General features: G+C 43.4%; 5 protein-coding genes and 1 long non-coding RNA gene across 14 annotated transcripts; 3 read left to right on the top strand and 3 right to left on the bottom strand.

Annotated features, from left to right (window-relative positions):
- Positions 1-211: 211 nt before the first annotated feature.
- Positions 212-5,846, bottom strand: LOC129588783 (uncharacterized). The gene is made up of 6 exons (XM_055483163.1): positions 5,572-5,846; positions 5,197-5,405; positions 4,019-4,609; positions 1,491-2,190; positions 527-1,423; positions 212-448 (listed from the first exon to the last, which is right to left on the bottom strand). The coding sequence occupies exons 4-6, from the start codon at positions 2,010-2,012 to the stop codon at positions 443-445; spliced, it is 1,425 nt and encodes a 474-aa protein (XP_055339138.1). The 5' UTR covers positions 2,013-2,190; positions 4,019-4,609; positions 5,197-5,405; positions 5,572-5,846; the 3' UTR covers positions 212-442.
- LOC129588784 (uncharacterized) lies at positions 3,781-4,836 on the top strand. Its single transcript, XM_055483164.1, has 2 exons — positions 3,781-3,857; positions 4,033-4,836. Exons 1-2 carry the CDS (start codon positions 3,825-3,827, stop codon positions 4,618-4,620), a joined length of 621 nt encoding a protein of 206 aa, XP_055339139.1. The 5' UTR covers positions 3,781-3,824; the 3' UTR covers positions 4,621-4,836.
- Positions 5,847-6,221: 375 nt separating the features above from the next.
- LOC129588811 (avidin-like) lies at positions 6,222-7,885 on the top strand. Its single transcript, XM_055483198.1, has 6 exons — positions 6,222-6,469; positions 6,782-6,935; positions 7,002-7,066; positions 7,141-7,177; positions 7,312-7,408; positions 7,632-7,885. The coding sequence occupies exons 1-6, from the start codon at positions 6,353-6,355 to the stop codon at positions 7,681-7,683; spliced, it is 522 nt and encodes a 173-aa protein (XP_055339173.1). The 5' UTR covers positions 6,222-6,352; the 3' UTR covers positions 7,684-7,885.
- A 424-nt stretch (positions 7,886-8,309) lies between these two features.
- On the bottom strand, positions 8,310-10,540 carry LOC129588817 (uncharacterized). Of its 2 annotated transcripts, none has more exons than XR_008690520.1 (3): positions 10,099-10,540; positions 9,700-10,001; positions 8,310-9,600 (listed from the first exon to the last, which is right to left on the bottom strand). It is a non-coding gene; the product is annotated as an uncharacterized LOC129588817 (long non-coding RNA). The 2 variants fall into 2 exon arrangements; XR_008690519.1 differs by having other exon boundaries at positions 9,700-9,931.
- Positions 10,541-10,854: 314 nt separating this feature from the next.
- On the top strand, positions 10,855-18,184 carry LOC129588728 (atrial natriuretic peptide-converting enzyme-like). Of its 8 annotated transcripts, none has more exons than XM_055483092.1 (14): positions 10,855-11,018; positions 11,696-11,820; positions 11,928-11,979; positions 12,144-12,497; positions 12,770-13,026; positions 13,199-13,303; positions 13,409-13,588; positions 14,834-15,166; positions 15,306-15,648; positions 15,898-16,453; positions 16,674-16,749; positions 16,819-17,075; positions 17,563-17,738; positions 17,827-18,184. In XM_055483092.1, exons 2-14 carry the CDS (start codon positions 11,804-11,806, stop codon positions 17,992-17,994), a joined length of 2,874 nt encoding a protein of 957 aa, XP_055339067.1. In that variant the 5' UTR covers positions 10,855-11,018; positions 11,696-11,803; the 3' UTR covers positions 17,995-18,184. The 8 variants fall into 8 exon arrangements, with proteins under 8 accessions (XP_055339067.1, XP_055339061.1, XP_055339060.1 ...); XM_055483086.1 differs by having other exon boundaries at positions 11,732-11,820; positions 16,569-16,749; positions 17,827-18,183; XM_055483085.1 differs by having other exon boundaries at positions 16,569-16,749; positions 17,827-18,183.
- Positions 17,580-20,530, bottom strand: LOC129588730 (avidin-like). Its single transcript, XM_055483094.1, has 6 exons — positions 20,310-20,530; positions 20,069-20,222; positions 19,923-19,987; positions 19,788-19,824; positions 19,316-19,412; positions 17,580-19,243 (listed from the first exon to the last, which is right to left on the bottom strand). The coding sequence occupies exons 1-6, from the start codon at positions 20,412-20,414 to the stop codon at positions 19,195-19,197; spliced, it is 507 nt and encodes a 168-aa protein (XP_055339069.1). The 5' UTR covers positions 20,415-20,530; the 3' UTR covers positions 17,580-19,194.
- Positions 20,531-21,147: the final 617 nt, after the last annotated feature.

The raw sequence follows: 21,147 nt of genomic DNA, 5'->3' as shown, positions 1-21,147 counted from the left end.
CCTTTAGTGGCTTGCAGTTATCGATGGACGGGGACAACTATAGTGTTAATTCTTCAGACGGGAGACCGATCCCTCTCCCTAGTTTGATTCAGCCTAAAACGTTTACGGAACAGCTAAACAAGTTCAGCTTACCAGAATTGACAAAGTCTTGTTTTACTGTTTGCGCAAGGGAACGAGCAAACAAGGATGAAACAGAATATCACTGCAATAGCCCGCTTTGATGATATGCAGTCAATTCCTTGCTAATGCAAATCAAACTTTGCTGGCTTTTTCGGTCCGCGCCGAAGCGGCGGTCCGTCAACATTCACAGGGTCACACCTGGTCTGGCTTAATACAGGCTAACGCCTGCAGAGCGATGCAGGAGTGAACTGTCGACAGGGAATGGTTTTACGAGGCAGAAAGGTCATATCAAATTTCCATTTCCAAACTGATCAATGTTAGTTTAAGCCTGCAGAAATAACTTGGCAAATGTAGACAATGTCTTCGACTACATAATACATTTTTCAAGGGAATTGCTTTGAATCACCTTGCACATTTCTTTGCCATAGTAATCAGCGCCGTTTCCTGCTAGTTTTGTGATCATTCCCAACCACCAAGATGTTTTTGCGGGCTGGCCAAAGCTTGTCCGCGACTGCGACAAACCAGCTTCCAACGCATCCCACACGGCACCGCTAAGGCCGTCAGTCACCTGCATGCGGGGCGTATTGATTCGGCTGACAACTGACAAATCTATCGTTCTGGGTCGTGGAGGGGTGCCGAAAAAGACATAGTCCAGATTTACGGTACAGCTGAGAAACCGGATGAATTCACATGGAACTCGCCGGAGCGACGCGACAAAATAGCCCAGCCGGAAACAGCAGAAATTACCGGTAGCATACTCTGACGTGGCTGCTAAGCTTCCAGCTTGATGCAGTTCGCACGTGTCATGATGCGAAGAATGGCCCGAACCAATCTGGAATCGCCATTGAAACCCCAACAAATATAAACCTGACAGTCGAACACTGGCGTTCTGCCTTGCAACGTAGTGTATCATATCCAGCAGCTTAAATACATCAGTCTCGTCCTTCAGCCGGGATGCATCACACACAATGCGTTGCGTAGACGAACGAAGACATTTGTAAATGGGTGACGTCATGTAGTAAACGAACCGATCCGGCTTTGACACCTCAAATTCCGCGCTATTAATAATGATGTTGTCTGTTAAAGATGCCGAATCCAGAATGTCGTTCCACGTACAGCAAACACCACGCAGCGTGTTCTGCATGCCGGTTTCCAGACACGAAAACACTTCCTTCCATACTCCAGGCGGTAGTTCGCCAAATTCTTCCATGATACCGCAGTTAGCCGATGACGCTACCATCTCCCGAATAATGCTCGGAACCGACATCAGAAACTCCTCTTGTAGTACCGGCAAATGCGGATTCTGCGAAAACGATTTTCTCAAACATATCTGGAAAACCGCCGCACGTACGTAATCAATGAATTCTTACCGCCATACAGAATTCTCTCAACTGAATATACGACATTTTTCCACTGGCAACCTCCACAAACGGCACTGGAGCGCTGTTGTTAATGCGCTTCAGCATTTCTTCACCAGGTATGGAGCTGTTTATCGGTATCTGAATGAAACTCTTGGTAAATGTGCTCTTCTTAACGTTCGCGGGCCAAGTAGCCAGAAATCGCGAGATGTCGTCAGTACCGCTGGTGAAAGCCACTGGCGATTGGCCGTGCTGCGCCCACCAGTCGCTCGCAACCCTCCACCGTGTCCGGTCCAGAGGAACAATATCCGTGTACTCTCTTTCGTTCCACCATGTAACCACGGCCACGCCGTAAGCATTGTGTTGCGTACCGTCCGACAGATGGGCCGCCCGGGCGGGAAACCACATCCACACACCGGAAGGACTTTCCCGACCCAACACTTCCAGGTGAATGGATGACAGCGGTTCACCGTAAAGAGGGCAGGCAGAGGCATCTGGTCGGCATCCGGTCGGCATCCAGAGGCAGTTGAGCATGGCAGTGGAATAAGCGTTCAAAGGGGGTGAATTCACGGCGTCGACTGGGCATAAGGAAGTCGATGAAGAGTCCCTTGTCCGTTACGTCCACCACACGTCCATAACAGAGCCGGCCGTCGTCAGACAAAACATCAACACTGTTGGTTGCGCGGGTCCCGCTGTACATTGTCGGTTTTCACTGGTTCGTTGAGCGGTAAACTGAATCAGTCGATTAAAAGTGTTTCTATCCAGACTATGCGTTTGAGAAACAATCCTTATTCTTCTGGCATTGCTGTAATGTATCTTATATAGATATCTTATGTAATGTATCTTATGTAATGTATCTTATAGACTGGGCGTACCGGTAGTGTGGCGCATGCAACAGTGTAGATTCGTGCATGTCTGCTAATCACTCTTATAAACCAGTGTACTGAAGCTACTGATAATCCTCGGTGTTTATTCCGTATGAGTTGAGCGCTTTTCCATTATACGTGCAGATTCCAAAAACTATTAAACATGCCATCCGCATGATTACTCACTTGTCGCATTCAGGATGTGTGCTAGCTGTACTGCTGCACAGAAAAATATTTTTGGTGGTTCATGTCCGAGCACGTCTGTTTATTGTATCCAGTGTATCGACATTAACAATGCAAGACTTCTATAAATTCATGATACGATTATACCAAACCATGCGTGACTGTTGGGTTGTTTCTGTAGCGCACCGGTTACAAACTTTGGACATGGCTACGTACAATGTAGTACTACGTATTGTAATGAAACGAATGTGAATGAATAATGCGCATTATTGTGTTAAGGAAAGTGTGCCGGTACATGGAGCCAAATTCGTGTGCATGTTCAAGAAAATTTCGCTTCGAGCACTACCAAACATTATTTTATTATTTTGAATTATTACTACTACTTTGAATTATTTTATCGCATTCTGTAGCCAAATGATTTTTATATTTTATATTTTTATATACATGTATATTAGCGTGAAAACCATCTGCGCGCGGAAAATGCGACCTTTTGCAAACTTTTGCAACATTCTGCAAACTATCATCACGCTCTCATATACTAAGTACTTCACGAAGCAGCCTTTGTGCAATGTAGCATTGCACTTGGCTGCATTTGTGAACACGCCGAGCCGCCTTTGCACTGCGTGCATCATTTGGACTTGCACGTTTCCTGGTGTGACCGCAGTAGTGGGTATGGGGAAAGCGGTGGGAATGCCCAGCTGCAAAGGCGATTGGCGCCGAACGAAATATTAGTGGTGACTCGCACTTTTTCTAACACATTATCGGCCGGATTTAACCTACATAAGGCTGTCGCAAAGGTCAATATCGCTAAAGTGGTCATTGCAGTTTGCAGTCGCTTTAAAACTGCGCGGCTCCGTAGAATTTATTATGCACATTGCACTTCTTGTATGGTTGTTACTGTCCAGTTAATTGTTGAAGTAAATAAATTATTGCGCCGCCCTCGCCCGGTGCCCCCGAAATAAATATCGGTGCGGCGGTGCCCCTGGGTGCAGCTTTCTTACATAAAATACACTCCGACATAAATTACAAAATCAATGGAGATGTGGAACCGTGCCTGCATTTTATTGAAAAGTGTCACTGTACTTTTTACTGAATGAGCTGACAACGATTCGACTGAATTTTGAAATACAGAATGTATTGTGTAATAAACTCGCAGGAAAGTCGATTGTATCGTCGATCAGTTATCGCGGTGATCTTGGGTTGCGATAAAGGCCTCAACGATTCTCATAATTTAACAAGCATGTTGCTGTATACAAGTATCTGTACCTAGCTCCACATTGAAGGGAAATAGTGAAAAATGCCTACATGCAGCTACGTGCAGCAAATGCAGGTAATACATTATGCATAACAATATTGTAACGAATATTATCCTGATGTATGCCCCTTAGTGTGCTTAAATAGTGTTACAGCATTGCTAATATTATTTACAGTGCTTTAAAATATTAACTGATTACTAGTTTTGTTAAACGGTTTTGCTAAACAACATGTTACCTCTAAATCGGCAGTTCTTTAATGTTCTCTTTGCCACCGTCCTATTCCTGTCCTGGCGCGCTGTGGATGCCGCTAAACAACGTCGCACCACTACCACCGAATCCAGTGCACCCACTGCTCACGCCGCTCAACTGAATCCATACTGCAACTACACCGCCGTCAACCCAGACCACCCGACCAAAATCACCGTGGACATCCACTGCAGCAACGACCCCGACTCCCCCGTCCGCGATAACTTCTACACCGGCCTGCATCCCACCTCCTTCTTCCAGAACGACGGTGGCGCCATGAGCCGGGCCGTGGAGGAGGCTGTCAAGACGGTGCGGACCCGGATACCTTCCAAGGACCTGCAGATGCGGGTGGAGGTCAACGGCTACCACCGTCGCTCCCATGATTACCGCTACGGGAAGACCGTGGCGGTGATCGACGTCAGCAATAAACTAGCGGCGGGATTGGGAGAGAAGGATGAGGTGGAGTTGGGGTTGGAGCAGGCCGGGATGCGGGTGGATCCAAGGTTTGATTCCGAGAAGGTCAAGGTGGTGGCCAGAGGGAGTGTCGTGCTGGTCAAATGGAATTACGCGGCCACGTATTCTGCCGGGTAGATCAGACACACAATAAGAAATTCATGTTTCTGTTTTTATGGGGATTATACTCGAGTAGAATAAATATTGCTTGAATCATGAATTTAAATCATAGTTTTGTCTCCCGCCTCTGCAGTATCGGTGCGAATGATGTGTACTAGTTGTTACTTGGTAGCTAATGCAGTTTTTTCCGTATTGCAGTCGGAATGCAATATTTATCTATTGCAAAGCGAACAAAACTTTCGATATAACGCAGCGTTCGATGCAATAACAAGGAAAAAAAAATACAAACTAAATATTATCTTTTTTAATAACTCGAGATTAACGACGATTATGGGACAAACTCAGACAAAGATAAAACAATAAACATGAATAATGCTGGTTTAACATTTACGTACGCCACATTATAACATAACAGAAGAATGCAAAAATACGATAAATACGTATTATGCGAAGCGATAAATACGTATTATGCGAGCAATAATAAGAGAATCTCATATTAACAATAATCTCGTAATAACAAGTGTTCTTTCGCGGTACACGACTTTCAGTTTATCAAAAACTGTTATTTTCAATACCGCGCCATAATTTTATTACCTTGATATTGTCACCACTTTGTCGTACCATGTACAATGTAGGACGAAATGGTCGCATACCCAACATATCCACATTCAGTGCAATGCACTGTTCGACTGAGAGTCCTACATTGCAGGTCAGCTATATACCTACATCCCATCATGTTTGAAGCTCGGATAAACAGCATGACTCTGTCGTGTGCTGCAAAATGATATAAAGTGCAGATGTGTCTGAAAAAAGAACGATGCCGTTACGGTTCAAAAATACGTATGTGGTTGAGGGAAGGATACATATGTAGATATGCACATAATGTTATCATATTCTTGTAAACCAAAAATCTGATACGCAAAAATACATTACTAAGCGCCAGTAATGTCTGTATTACTTACGGCTGACCTAGTTGTCTTAATGATTTATTCCAGTCCGAAGCGGAATGCTGCATAGTACGTGCCGTAATGATTGTAGAAAAGGAAAATCATCGCTCATTCGGATAACGCACTAATCTTTTCCGGTTGCAGTATGTATGGCAAAAAAAGGTTTTTGTGATAGTACTGTACTTAACATCCATGCGCTTCGAACGCGGCATCAGTACAGATCTGTACAGTACCAGTACAGATCTGTACAGTACCAGTACAGATCTGTATTCTGTACTTTATCGATTACATAGTTTGTCAACAACGTCGTCATTTCCATGGAAAAAACAAGTCCAAGAAACGGTCTTTGTAGCGCGGCACGCGCATCTGGTTTGCGAAATTCTCAAGTCAAGCGCTTGAAAGCGACTAGAGAATACAAAGGTTGAGCTATGTTTCATCATTTCCGTTTTCGATAGCGCAAACCTGGTAAATAAATCGCATTTTACACAGAATAATGGCATCAACACTGAGTCAAATGACATCAAAACTGAATAGCATCCGCTGCAGATTCCAGCGAAAATGGTAGTCACGCAGATAGATTAGCATACTGCGATTGCGATGACACCATGAACCATAATAATATTATGACATACTGCATTCAGTGCAGTGCAGAAGTAAACGCTCCCAGTGGCATATAAAAACCCCATGACAAGCTTTTACTGGCAGTGCTGTTCGATTTATTTGCTTTTTTGAGTAGGCAAGTGATTCACTGCAGCCCATTATCTGAAACAGTTGCTTCTCCGCTACAAGTTAACTCGGCAATAATGTCGAAAATTATATATGGAGCTTTGATATTCTGCGCCATGGTGATGCTGATGGCCACCAGCAGCAATGCCAAATTGGTACCCAACCCCGCCGATAATTCGCTGCGAAGCCGTGTGGTAAGACGTCAGAAATAATCTGGAGAAGACATAGGACTACGAACGAAGAAAGCCTTGCCTTAAGGCGTACTGCGCAAACCAGCGCTTTTCTGTTCGAGCTTCGGACCCAAAGCTCATTATCAGTCTACTAGACATTTACAAATTACACTTATCATGACTTATGCGTACTGGATATGTTCCTACATATTATATCCATACTTTATCATCAAGTTTTTTAACCGCCAACCAAATGGCCGACATCTAATTTTTTTAGTACGACATACACGCTGTTTGTTATGTGCAGCGAGGCTGATTGAAGGAGGATTTTTCTAGGACGCTCCGGTAACATGCGACGATATTTCCGGTCTCTGGTACAACCAGCTCAATTCGGAAGTGGTGTTCCGCCACGGCAACGGGCGGCTGATCCATGGAGACTACGCGTCGTACGTCAATACCGCACAGAGCCAGGCCAATTCTTCCAACGCAGGTACTCGGGATTCAACAACAGTGTTGCACAAATAAACCCACGATGAAATTAACGGTTTGCTTGCAGCGCCGTCCACTGGACCGCTGGTCGGTTACTTGAAGAATGCCACTCTGGCTTTCACCGTGAACTGGGTACAGCGAGTACTAGGGTAGTACGGTTAACTCTGTTAACATCTTCGTTAACATGGCTGCTTTTGATTTGGCAGGATAACAGTGGCGCCATTACCGCCTGGGCTGGAAACTGTAAGATTGTGCTCAAATTGCAGAATTATTTATGCTGAAGTATTACTTCAAATATTTTAATATTTTATTACTTTTGATAATGATACAAAAATAACGTTGATACGTGTAGTGTCGACGATGTTATTTGGTTTAAGGTTACGTCGACAGCGAGCGAAATCTGGTGGTGATCAAGACCTCATGGCACTTGGTGCGAAAGCAGGATTCCCTCGCCGATTCATGGAAGGGCGTACTGTAAGTGCCCTTAAATGCTGGAGAACATTGTTCCTATTGCGGAAGAGCACGGGAATGTATTCCCTGTGCGGAAGAAACTAAGCAGTAACCGACTGAAAGACGTTTGCATTCCTAACGTTAGACTTGCGCTCCTCGAGAATATGACTGTATGCTCATAATCTCGCATTCTGGCTGTTTGTATGTAGTTGCTTTCGATCAAGATATATTTTTTAATATTTTGTAGATCTGGCCAGGACGTGTTTACCCGACAGCGCCGGCCGGCCACGTGCTACTGATACAACATGGACGCGATCGTTCCAGTGCCACCTAATCCCATAAGCGCATAATGCATGGTCTTATCATTAATCTACCCTAGTAATTGCAAAAGTAGCCCTGCTTTCTGTGCTCTACACTGTTTTATATTCTTATGGCATTACTATACATTAAAATATATAATTGTGCGACTCATGCAACAGAGATAAAAAACCTTTCGCACTACCTTTCCCTAAGTACGTATAACACATTTTGGCAATACCTTTTACTCTGCAGCCAACCTTTTCCGGCATTGTTCCGCTTTCTCGGGTATCAATAGCTATGACTCATATGAGGTAGTAATAAAAGGTATTAATAAAAGAGACTGTAACTAGAATAGTAATTATCGCTTATAGATCTTTGTCAGCGTTCGATGTTTTCATGGAAAACAAGTGCCGTAAACAGTTTTTGCAACGCGTATATCGGAATTTACGATCCGAACTGACCCATCGGCAGAAAGAGAATCCTAATTAAGATAATGCAACAAGGCAATGGTTCGTCGGTTTGTCATTTCCTCCTTGATAATTCGTAACCGGTAATTAAGTTGATGACAGTAGCAGTAATAAATTTGCGTCCCCACTTTATGACTTTATAACTGGTTCCAGGCGAACGCAAAACTAGTCACTGAGTGAGCGTTTAACATCAATTATCTATATGGCATAAACCGTAATAAAGCTGTATTTACAAATCAGATGACATAACATTAGCAGTAATAAATTAACGTCACCACTTTATAACTTTCTTGTAGTTCTAGTAGAACTACAATCTGGCCAAGACTAGTCACTCACCATAGTCAGATAAGTGAACATACTTTTACTGCGATGAGCGCTTAAACATCAGAGCTCAATATTAAATTATGAATAACATGATACTGTTATTCTTCACTGGTATACTGAATGCTCTCAGTGTCTTATAAAACCTTCCACCACAATTTTGTTTTTGACCGTATTTTTTATAGCTACTTGGAAGTTGGAAGTCAGCGACGTTCATTCCGACTGTAGGCCTGTAATGCGTTTATGCACATGACGTGTGGGAGTAGGATCACACGCCGGGATGTACGTACGGATGCTGACTGTCCGCATTCCACCTGCAATATAACGGATAATCTAGTCAATCTCTACTGTGATTTGCTGTTCTCTTTTACTAGCGATGTATGTGATGTCATAACGCGAAGTCTATATAAGTTTTGGTTGTCACTAAAATCGGAAGCAGTCACGGATCAGTAGTCTGAGATTTACTTCTGAGACTGCTTCCTAATTACGATTTCCTTGCGTTGTGGACTGTGAAGTGCATTAATAAAGAGACAGCAATACTTGTTCCTTCTGATGTACATGATCGTTCCCGGATTATTGCATAGAATACAGGTTTGCTCGTGACACAATCGTCCTAGCTCTTTGTTGATCCTCATAGAAACTGCGACCGGAAGTTGTGATTGGAGTGTTCCTGCTTAGGGATTCCTGAGTTCCTGTGCTCCTGAGTCGTCATTTCCACCGTAGTTTATCTGTTACAGTTTGAGATGAGAGTTGCCTACCGATCGAGCATTACAGGCGTGGAAGAGTAAAGATTGTTCATGGAGCCTTAACCGGTGTGAACGCTTATACGACACACAATAATGTGATAATAAGAGTACCACTAGTCCTATTACATTGAAGAACAAATTCTTTGGATTTCTATACCCAGTTTCTTTGTAAACGAAGCACTGCATAAGCTACTGTAAGTCAATATTAATTTCAAACGCATGAATTCTTGTGTGGGTGCGTTAGAGAATCAAGAAAGTGCCCCGTTTCCATGTCAGATCCGATCTTGTGTATCTACTGAATTTTCAACGTTCTTTCGGTGGTGCTTTTCAGTAAGACGACTTTTTAGACGAGGGCCTCGGTAATGGAAATCTCCTAAAGGCTCTGCCAAATGCACAGATAAAGGAAGCAACGAAATCGCCAATTTTTCATTTTCTTGCTGAATCCAAAATTCCCATTAAATTGCAGTGTACAGGTACTTACTGTTTGTAATACGCGCCTTTTCATTGATTTGCAAAATCAGATCACCAACACGAAAGGAAGGCGAATTTTGTCCTCGTCATCATGACGAATGTCTCATTGTCCAAAGTGAAGCCTTCGCATTGGAAAGGGATGGGTCCATTGTTGTCGCAGAGCACAAGATTCTTCGTATGGCTCACCGTATACTAGGCGAATCCGTTAAGACTTTTTGGCAATTCCCAAAAGGACACCGTTTCTAACGCACATCCAGAAGTTCAGAACCTTGTCGGAATTAAACGTATCAGTTTCATAAATGCGGTTGCGGTCTAAAGAGGAATGACGGTATCGACTTCTGTTATGTGATCTACGGGGGCCATAACTGCTCACCACATTTCGTTCCCTATTCCGAAACGATTCGATTACCTTATCAATCCGATCCGGTGCTTCGAGGGTTCTCAGGGATTCCGAAGGAACGATATGGGGAGGTTCCATTCCATAATGCAATTGTAACACATGGTTTGTACCGTATACTGTATTTTATTAAGTTCAAATCGCGACACATGGTTATCCATTCGCGTTGACCAGTTATCAAATTTGTTCAACATCAATTCCACACCGTTGCCTATGCATGTGTATTTAAGCAGATAAGAATATTCAGGATCAGGGCATTACGCACCTGATGTCTTTCATGTTGTAGATTTGTAGGATATAGGTAGCACAATCCATGACAATGAAAATCCCGTCGAAATTGCCGACAAAGTTTGCGATGCGCTGAATTCCCCCAAAAAAAAACTTCCTCCTCCTCTGGTTGCTTGCGGCCTCCAAACAGCCGGAATTACTACGGTTATTAAAATAAGAAAATAACAAAGTGAAAGCACACGCATAACGTCGTGCCATGGTTAGTAGCAATGGAGTTACGTGCTATTCGAATAGTTACGAGCATAATGTTTAGAAATACGCCAAAACCGGTTGCAACGAGAATGCCAGCACAGGCCCTCCAGCTAAAACAGTATAGCAAGTCTGCCAACAAAGACATTTATTAAGAATTACCAAAGAACTGTCGAGCTTACCAAGGACTGCCACGTTTGATCCTGCAGCACAATATCGAGCGGCGCGTACTGGCTCATTGTTTCGTATAAAAACGATTAAAAGGCAAACCAGTTCCGTGTATTCAATTGTTTACCGGTTTACTTCTCAACTGCGTTATTTCAAAGCGCAAACTTCTTCGACAGTATAGGTAACTTCTTCGGCGCAAACTTCTTCGGCATTATAGGAATACCGTAAAGAGGGGCGTAGTGGATTAGCAAGGGCCATTGCCAAGAACGGTCATCGGTCGTTTACAGGTTTTCTATTTATCATATCCTTGATTTCTTAAATAGATAAAAAAAATTAATGATGATGCAATAAATCTCTACCCGACTGCATACCTTGGTTCGCTTAAGGGATTTGGCCCGGTACATAGCACCAAATTCGGGCACATACGCGGGAACTTTCGCTATCGCGCACTCCTAAACACGTTTTTGCATTGCTTTATGACATTTTGTAGCCAAAGGATTTGTATACGTAGGCGTGAAATCCGTTTGCGCGCGCAACATCCGGTTCGGGAGTTATTAGTGAAATAAAATCCCAAAAGTTTAAACGCGCGGAGGTGTACCAAAAGTTTCATTATGAACCGATGCTCTTCAAATTCTGCACGAAAACGCACATTACTATGAAGATCGTTTTGGTACCGAACCAGCTTTCTACCATTTTTTTCAAATTTTAAACAAATTTTTAAAATTTTTGAAATTCATTTTAAAATTTGAAAAAAATGGTAGAAAGCTGGTTCGGTACCAAAACGATTTTCATACTAATGTGTGTTTTCGTGCAAAATTTGAAGAGCATCGGTTCATAATGAGACTTTTGGTACACCTCCGCGCGTTTAAACTTTTGAATTTTATTTCACTAATAACTCCTAAACAATGAAAAGTGTTTATGAAATTTATGCTATGTATGGAATTTAACCGAGATGTTCAAACAGCATTTTCTTCCCTATTCATATTTCTACGTGATCCAGATGTCCCACCCGACTATCCTAGTGTTACTGATGCATTAAAGCACCGATACCAAAATCATTTCGACTACACCTATGTGGCAGAAGAGGACGTAAGTTGCAAGTACATTAATACGGAGAAAAATACAACGATTGTAAAATACTGAGTAAACGCTAGAGACCATTAAAGAACTAACTAATCCTTTTTTGCAGTATACAGGGTGAATCCATTTGCCATGGCCTACTATTACGTCGTTGCCATTCTTGTCCAGGTATCTGCCAACACAATTTTTCCATGTGAAAACTTAAGTGTTGCGCCGTTGTTTCGCCAGTCCAGAATGGGTGTTGAAGTTAATTTTTTCCACGGTTGCGGCACAGCTTCAAATTGCAGTAAGACTGTCTTATTTTCACCTTTGTATGTAAATACGGCTTTCAGGTATTAAGGATTTCCGCAACTGCCGCTGCGGAAACTGTCCTCGCCGTTACAGATAACTCGACAATGACTTTTGCTAGTACGGTAGCATCCCAGCCATTATTAACGGTGAACACAGCCGTTCCTAACATATTGCCGAGTGTGTCAGCTATTCCGCCACCTGCTTCTGTCATCAGAGCCGTTGCGCACTGTTACAGTGACGAATTTCTTTGCCGAAAGGAGAACCGTTGTGTGCCGCACTTGGTGGTATGCAACGGTGTGCAGGAGTGCCAGGATGGCTCCGATGAGGCCAACTGCACCGACTGCCTTCCCAACTTCCGCTGCTGGTCAGGAGCATGTGTTCCCTCTGGGCTTGTGGTCAGTCGCAATGGCATATTGATGGCCTCATTGTGTAATGCAATGATGTATAAATCTTCTATTCAATCATTATAAAATAAAATTTAAATAGAAATCAAATTTTAAAATTTTAATAATAAATTACAAAATGAAATACTGTAATTGTAAAATAAAATGACATCTTATAAAATTTCAGTCTTTTACCTGCGTGTTGGGAGCGCTGAGATTTTCTTCCAAAAAAATTGAAAAGTTTATTGTGTATGCATTACGCATTAAATCTATGTCTTGTACAGTGCGATGGTGTAGAAGACTGCAGCGATGGATCCGATGAGCGCGACTGTTCACAAAGCGTCTGCCACGCGGCGGGAATGTTCAAATGTGTTACGGGATACTGTCTGGAAAACGATAACCGCTGTGATGGAGTAGGCGACTGCTTTGTCATGGGCTTGCCAGTTGACGAGTTAAACTGCATTGAAACGGATAACACTTGTACTAGTCCCAATCAATTTACCTGCCATCAGAGCCTACGGTGTATTCCACTGCACTGGAGGTAAGGAATCTGTTGTCAACTGGAATTTTGTTTGTGCATGGAAGCTCGATCACCCCTCCAGGTGGACCAGAGCCTTATAACCCAATCAAAAACATTTTGGGTGTTGGTTTGATTAACACAAACAGAGAAATAAAACATTGATGTGTTTCTGATGCAGTTGATGTTGCGCTAGGTGCAATGGACGAATTGACTGTCTCAGTCATGAGGACGAAATTAACTGTCAGTGCGATGCCGGAAAGTTTTCTTGTAAAGGTGGTGGCGGTTGCATTGATGCCAGGTACATAACACATTTTCCAAACATCAGTTGTAAAACGAGCGTACACACCATACGCTAAATTTTTGGTGAGTTGTTTTAACAATCTATATGTCTACCATGGTACAGATTGCGCTGCAACGGAGTGGCGGACTGCCCAGATGGATATAGCGATGAAAAAGACTGCTTCCAGCTACAACATTCTGGATTAGTGCAGGCACGAATGCTGGATACCGAATGGCACACTCTCTGCACCCACGGATGGAATCTTCGAGCGGCTAACAACATTTGCCAACAACTTGGATACCGGTAAACTCACACTGAAGTTAACCAACATCCTGTAATACTTAACTGAAGTTGCTACTCTTGTCGTTGCGTACTTTGAGCAGCTAATTACCAAGCAGAACATCATCCATTTTAAATAATTACGCGTTTGAATTAAGGAAGCTTGATTGGGTCCGATTCGGTGATGTACATATATACTGTGTTATGTAATATGTAGTACTGATTTAAGAACATACAGGGTAAAAGGTCGATGACAAATCATCCTCTTCGGCGATTTGCCAACTTCAGTTAGTGTTTGGTAATATAAACTAAATGATAAAACGAAAAATATAGAGCTGAAGCAGTTATTATCGTACAGTGGACTCCATAAATGTGGTTACACTAGACAATCGGTCCGAGGACCGATATTTTAACGGCAAGACCAACAGCAGACCAAAACAAGTCGGTCATGTCCACTGCGCGTAGACTCACATGCTAAACTCAGTCACTTGGAACTTGCACATTTCTTAACGAAAACCATCAAGCGATCTCTCAAAAGAATAAGAAAAAAATTCTAAGAATTTTGATACCAAACAAATTGGTTTTTATTACATCTAAAGGAAAATCGTGGCTCCTAAAGTTTCCCGTAGACACCGCCGTTCTAAAACTGCGCGAACATGATGTTCTTACGAAACCTTAATGCAGCTATTCGATACTGACTTCCTGTCGCCAGTACGAATGCTGGTGGACTGGATCACAGCCACAACGGACCTTCCATCTCCCACTTTTCTTGTGTAAATAGTCCACTGGACAAGAACGCCTGTATTCACGTGCGCAGGCTGTTAGCATAGGATTTGAATCCACGGTTTGGTTTGTTTTCACGCATATGCTTTATCTACGGGAAACTTCAGGAACCTCGATTTTCTCTTAGATGAAGAAAACGAATTTGTCTGGTATCGAAATTCTTAGAATTTTTTTCTCATTCTTTGAGATATCGCTTGATGGTTTCTGTTGGGAAATGTGCAAGGTGCAAGTGTAAACATCAGCAGGCCGATGGCCAGCACGGAATTGGCTGTCTGAGTACAGATAATTATCTGGTTGCGCGCGGTTTGAGTGTAACCACATTTATGGAGTCCAGTGTAACTGATATACTTTATCACAGTGTATTCCTGTACTGTAGTACACATACAGATCACAACGGCATTTTCAACTTTAAGTTTCCAAGTACTGTACTATACTACGACTGTTTGTACCAGTTTCTGTATCAGAATTTCCTAATGTTTGCATTAGACCGGCCGTGGCAGTGTTCGCCCTTCCCGCTCCAGCCACCGAAACCGGCAACACTTTCTCGTTGAAACCGGACTTCAATGCGACGCTGCCCTTGCTGCAACAGCTGCACATCTCCTCACCTGACACCTGCTCCGATCCCAATTCCCGAGCCGGAATTACATGCGAGGACTTCCGGTGCCAAATCGCCAGTGATCCCGGTGTCGGCAATCAGGTCAATTTGCAATCGGCTATTGTGAAGATTACGTTCGACGGTGATGCCTTCACGGTGTGCAATGGACACCTGGTGGCACCAATCTGGATTCTGACGTCGGCCAGCTGTTTAATGCAAAATAGGTACTAAAACTTCTTTATCACCTCCACAAAAAATATGCGTTAGAAATTTTATTTCTTTAAATAATACTTTACGTTATACATGGAGCAGATTTATCTGAAAAGCTTGTCTGGCAGCTGATTTTTGTGTTCATTATTTTAGACCGGCCAGCACAATAAAATTGACCTTTTATGCCAACTCTTTCCGCACCAGCGTGAGCGCGGTGTTTTTCCATCCTAACCATCTGACTGTGCGCATGCTGCATAATTACGATTTTGCTCTGTTGAAACTGGCTAGCGTAGTCCCGGCCAACTTGGTTCCCATTTGTTTGCCGTCCAGTGCTATCCCGTCTTTGTGCAAATTGGTGAAGTTGTACGATAACAATACCGTGGTGGCATCACAGCTGCAGCGCGCGGCCGATATCGATTGTAATTCGAGGCGGAATTTTGTCGGACTGGTCAGCGGAAGTATGGAGTGCTGGCGGAGCTCGCTGTCTGTGTGTGACGTAAGTCTGACAAACAGTACAGATAGTAACACTATCAAATTTCCCTTACGGAAATATCAACAGAAATCCAGAGTGTGAAAGGAATGCAAAATACCGCTGCAGAGACGGATGCTTTGTCGCAAAGCAAATTCAATTAGTTTGTCTCAGAGTATGACTAGATTCGGGATATATTTACCACAAAATGGCGACATACGTTTTGCTTTTGGCGTAATACAAAGTACATAATATAATGTACAATGCTTTTTGCAGGAGGACGCCGTGTCGCCGATGATCTGCCAAAGCACACTGGGTGCATGGGAAATCCGCGGCTTCCTCAGCTACCAGCACAAATGCGGCAACTTCAGCCCCAAACCCCTGGTCTTTGCCAATCTGACCTACGCCGTCGACTGGATGCGGGATCTCATCGGACCGGCGCTGTCCACTGTGGCGCGCACCAATGAATCGGTATTCTATCCCGACAAGGAACCCTTTTCGTTTGAATCCCATACTGCAGTCGATACGACCGCGCATGAGCTGCCGACTACCAGTACACCGCTGGCGACGACTGCCACGACGACCGTGGCCTCAATAGCGCCGGTGCATTTTGGTCTGGAGGAGGTGTCGGCGGAGAACGGAAATGCTTCGTATAATTTTATCATGCGGAGACCGGTTGGACTGTCGAAAAGTACAGCAGCAGGATTTGCAGCGGTGCTGTTCAATGTTGTCGGAAATATCACCGGTGTGGCGCTCAACAAGACCGTGGCCACGATGCTCGTACCGGACACGACGACGTCACCAACGCCATTCAAACTGCAGCGTCCTGATGGTATAAAAAACATGGCTTGCATGTAGCAGGATTTTAAATACTGTAATGCATGACGATATCCACAGAAAGGCAGTACAGCACGTTTCAATGCCGAAATTAATATTGGCTGTTTCAGCACGAGGCAATCGGCAGTTCGATCTGACGAACCTCGATCCATCTGTAGCATACAGAACCGCGCCTAACGAGCACCGCCAAATTGTCGTGCTAATGTATTTAAAAGGTGACCTGGAAAAGTGCATCGGCGTTCTGTTGAACTCGCGCTGGATTCTTACATCCTACGAATGCGTCTCTCAAGCGTGAGTTGCTGCTTATAATTTACCTATGCATAAGAACGCTGCCGGTTTTGCAACTGTACGATTGTTTAGTGACCTCACGATGTCGCCGCGGGATTGGGCGCTCTTCTCCGACCCCAACTCCATGGATCGGAGCTCCTTCCACATGATTCGACGGTTCGTCCCTCATCCCAGTGTTAGGTTTAATATCTATTTTTCCAAGCATGATCTGGTGTTGGTGGAAGCCGTGGAAAGCTTAATAATGGGATCAAATAATGCGGCTGTGTGGATGCCGATGAGTCCGGTAGCGCTGAACGCGTCGTGTGTAACCTATGGATACTTGCACTCAAGTATGTTGACGCAATCAAGTTTAGCAAGTAATTCGAACTTGGGAAGTGCGCATAAAAGTCTTTGCGGCCAATCAGTATGCGAGTGTTGCAGCAAGCATCAGCAGCATGCGAGTGCTGCAGTTGTATCAGTAAGCAGTTTTCAAAAGTTATCATATACAACCGCAAATTTAAGTCCAGTACGAATTTTGATGCCCAGTTTTGCCTGTAAAAAGACACAGAATACACGCCGACTACTTTTTGCATTCCTATCTTATATGTAAAAGCGCATCGAAAGCAATATTGAACTACTTTTTGCATTCCTATCTTATATGTAAAAGCGCATCGAAAGCAATATTGAAGACGACATAATATTCGTATACGATCTTGTGCTGCATTTATTCTTTCGACCAAACAAGTGCTTTACACAATCCGATCAATTCTCTTTTATGGCGAAAATGAATTACGAGTACATTTCATTGCTGATGCATTCCCTTCGTTTGTTTTGAAGGAACAGAAATTCCGGGCACGCGGATGACTAAACGGTCGGAAGGACAACTTTATTTCTGGAAGACTCCGCTGATATCGACGGAGCAGTGCAATCAAGCTGGAAGTTACAACGGATTGATCCCCGACTCAATGGTGTGTGGTGGTTTCCGCAATATCACGCACAGGGGTCCATGCATGGTAAAAACTAAGAAAACGTCAATGCGAGTGTTGACCAATGGCAAAACCGATAGAACCACATCGCAATAACGGAAAAATCGTTCGCCAGGGTCGAGTGGATGGCGCGCCGGTAATTTGCCGGAATGCCGAACAGTTATGGGAAGTGGTGGGGATCCGCAGCTTCCAGCCGGTGTGTGATTCTCTCTGGATGGCCCCCTCGGTGTACACCGACATTTTCCAGCACCGGCAATGGATCAGCGATGTAATCGGTCCTTAATACTCCTTATCTGACAATAAAACAAATGACCACAGCCGAACAGTTTTATTAAGTGACATAATCTGCAGAATGCTCATTTACATTTTCGTGTCTGGAAATTCTAAGCAAATTGTTTAGTTAAAGTGCAAACATGTCTGTTTATTTCAGTGCAGCCACAGACATTAATGCAAAAAGTTTAGTCCATTCACAAACATAAGGGATCAGTTCTTTTAGAAGAAATCCGATATCTCAAGTGGAACACACACACATTGGTTATACTGCAGATAAAAGAGGATTTATTAGAAAATGAACGTCAATACCAAGACTAGCAATCCGTCTAATATCATCGGCCAATTGAGCCGAGATTCGCAGAGCATTGCGATAATTAAACAGTAAACGCAGCGCAGTTAAAACATCTCCATCAACTCCTGGATTGAATCTTCGCAGTCGGCTTATCATGTAACCGGCAAAACCGTCAGGACGGATGAACCGTCAACCGCTTCTGCCTGTAAACCGGCACAACCGTCCGCCTGTCCCAAAAAACGTCCACCGTAATTTTGCCACCCGGTTTTTTCTGCTCTATTCGATCTTGCGACGCACTGGACTGTTTCCTCGGGGCGGACGGTTTTGCCGGTTACAAAAGCGCATTTTATAAAATCCTGGATCTTTCAGGGCTTGAAATTTTACACGGTACGGTAAGACGTATGTATTGTACACATGCAGACCTTATGCGCGGATTATGAGTTAGCACGGTTACAAGATTCACGCACATGCCCTCTATGACAAGATTCTCGCACATGCGTAGGATATTTTACCGTCACATAGCATAATGCACGAAACAGCGATTAAAATCTCCCAATATGGCCGGAAGCAGACCGTATTAGTAGCATGTGCAGCCGCCTACAGGCGGCAGTTGCGAGTGTTTAATTTTTATCTACCTATCAACCACCTACCAATTAATGTAAAACAATCAACCACTTACCAATTAATGTAGCAATGATCAGAAAAAGTTTAATCGGGAATCGGGATATTTTTATTGTAAATTTTTTATCATGATTAGGTAAGAAGACCCAAAACCACAGCATTAAAAGCTCTGGCTACAGCACACAGCAAACGACAGGTGGGGGTTTTTCTGGTGATTCTTCTGTCAGTGTCGCCAAATACATTCTATAAATTCATATTCGTGACCTTGATTTTCGCGGTGGGACAACGTTGCTTAGTTTAGAAGCATGCTTGTTGTCTCTGTCGGGTGAACACAGCCTGTCCCGTTCTATGAAAAACAATAAAAACCTGAAGAGTGTTAAAAGTACCAAATGCCGAATGTTCAATAAATCGTACTCACCGGACACCCTTCCATGAATCGGCGAGGGAATCTTGCCGCTCCACCAAGTGCCACGCGGCTCTGATCTGTACAGTGCCCCGTTCATGGTCCACGTAGCCTTAAAAAAACAGAAGTAAATTACATAACTTTTCGGTAAGTATTACAGTTTGCATGTATTATAATATCGGCTGCTAGTACAGTGAAAAAGTAGGAAAATAGAAATCGGCTATTCGGTAGGCGGTGCAGAAATCCAACAATAAAATCAGCAGCAAACGGTCAAGAGGAATATACTGTATGCAATACGCAAAACTCGCCATGGCACCGAGTTTAACAGCTTTTGGAAAGAGCTTGTTTGCGCAGTTTGTGTCAAATGCGAAACGTTTACGTCTATATTTCTACCCTGTACGATAATACTGTGATTGGAAAGGGCTGCACAACATTTGCAACAGCATATACAGTATCTGGACAAATATTATTCGGCAAGATATCTTACAATTTCCGGTATATGAAGTCATGGTGCTCGACGTGTCCTACCAAGATCAATAAAGGTTTCTGAAGGCTATTCCTTCCGTTAGCGGGATTCATAAGGTTAATTAACACATTATTTGGAACTGCTGTCACACTTTACCCACACAACTGTGAAGCCCAGGGTGGTATCCTTCGTAAAGCCGATCAGTCGTCCTCGAGTCGCAGCTGAAACATAACATTCTGCAAAGCCTTTGCGTAGTAACAGCAACTCCTGGAAAATTTACTGTAATGCGCGATTTGAAATACCTGCGCTGGAAGAATTTCCGTGAGTTTGCGCGGTATTGACGTAAGAACCGTACGTTCCGTGCAGCTGAAAACCGTCCCCGTGGCGAAATTCCACTTCGGAGTTAAGTTGATTATACCATTGACCGGAGATATCGTCACAAGATGCCGGTTTGTCCTGAAACAATAAGCGTTAGCGCACTGCACTGTACAAATTAATTAATGACGGTTTACCGTACAACAAAATTTATATTAGCTAGCTTACCGCAACGAGCGCGTTGACGTTGGGATCTTGGGAAAATCCGGCAGTGAGCACGGACAACAACAATAATATGCGGACACCAACAGCCCCGTGGACCGTCTTATACATTTTTCAGCGTTACTCTTTACAACAGGAGCTTAGGAACACGCGCAAATCACAACAGTAATAATAATAATAATCTGCGCTATGCGTCGCCGAATGATCATGTATGTCTCGTATACCAAAATCCCACACAAATTCGGTTTGCAAATGTCGATAGAGCGGATAATGGCGTATATACCACCGTGCATTCATTCTCTTATCCCCAAAATCACTGACCATGATAGCTTATCGCGATAAATGGTAATCACAGGAGGCGATACGCAGACGCTGCTGGCGGAAGTACCGTAGCCAGTAGTAGGTTCTTTTTGTCGTACAGTCTGTAGCCTCATGAACAAAACCATTATTCATGTTTTTAAGAATTCAAAACGCTCACGTAGTGAACTATTTATCCTACGTAAGCACCATGTGGTCTATGCCAGACATTTTTTCTTCAATTGCAAGAATTGGTCAGTCTTCAGATGACGCATTTTAAAAATTTTGAATACATGTATTTCGTACGGGAAAGATGAAACAAAAGTCTGAATTTTGCAAAAGGGAAAACAATAATTTGCGACACGATTTCAATCGTCATTATTTTTAACAAAGACGCTTAGCCGTTTTGTTCGACCACCCGGTGTTACCGTTCATAATTATTGTATTATCGTATCAAACGTGAGCTTCGTTGAAAGCTCCCACGTGCCATTGGAGTCGATAATGAAAGTGTGCTTTGGTACGTTATAAACCGCATTAAACAGTTTTT

This window comes from Paramacrobiotus metropolitanus, unplaced genomic scaffold, assembly GCF_019649055.1.
Source record: "Paramacrobiotus metropolitanus isolate TYO unplaced genomic scaffold, Prichtersi_v1.0 Parri_scaffold0000031, whole genome shotgun sequence".
Classification (NCBI taxonomy): domain Eukaryota; kingdom Metazoa; phylum Tardigrada; class Eutardigrada; order Parachela; family Macrobiotidae; genus Paramacrobiotus; species Paramacrobiotus metropolitanus.
The sequence above is the reverse complement of the archived record's forward strand: the minus strand, read 5'-3'. Positions and strand labels throughout refer to the sequence as shown.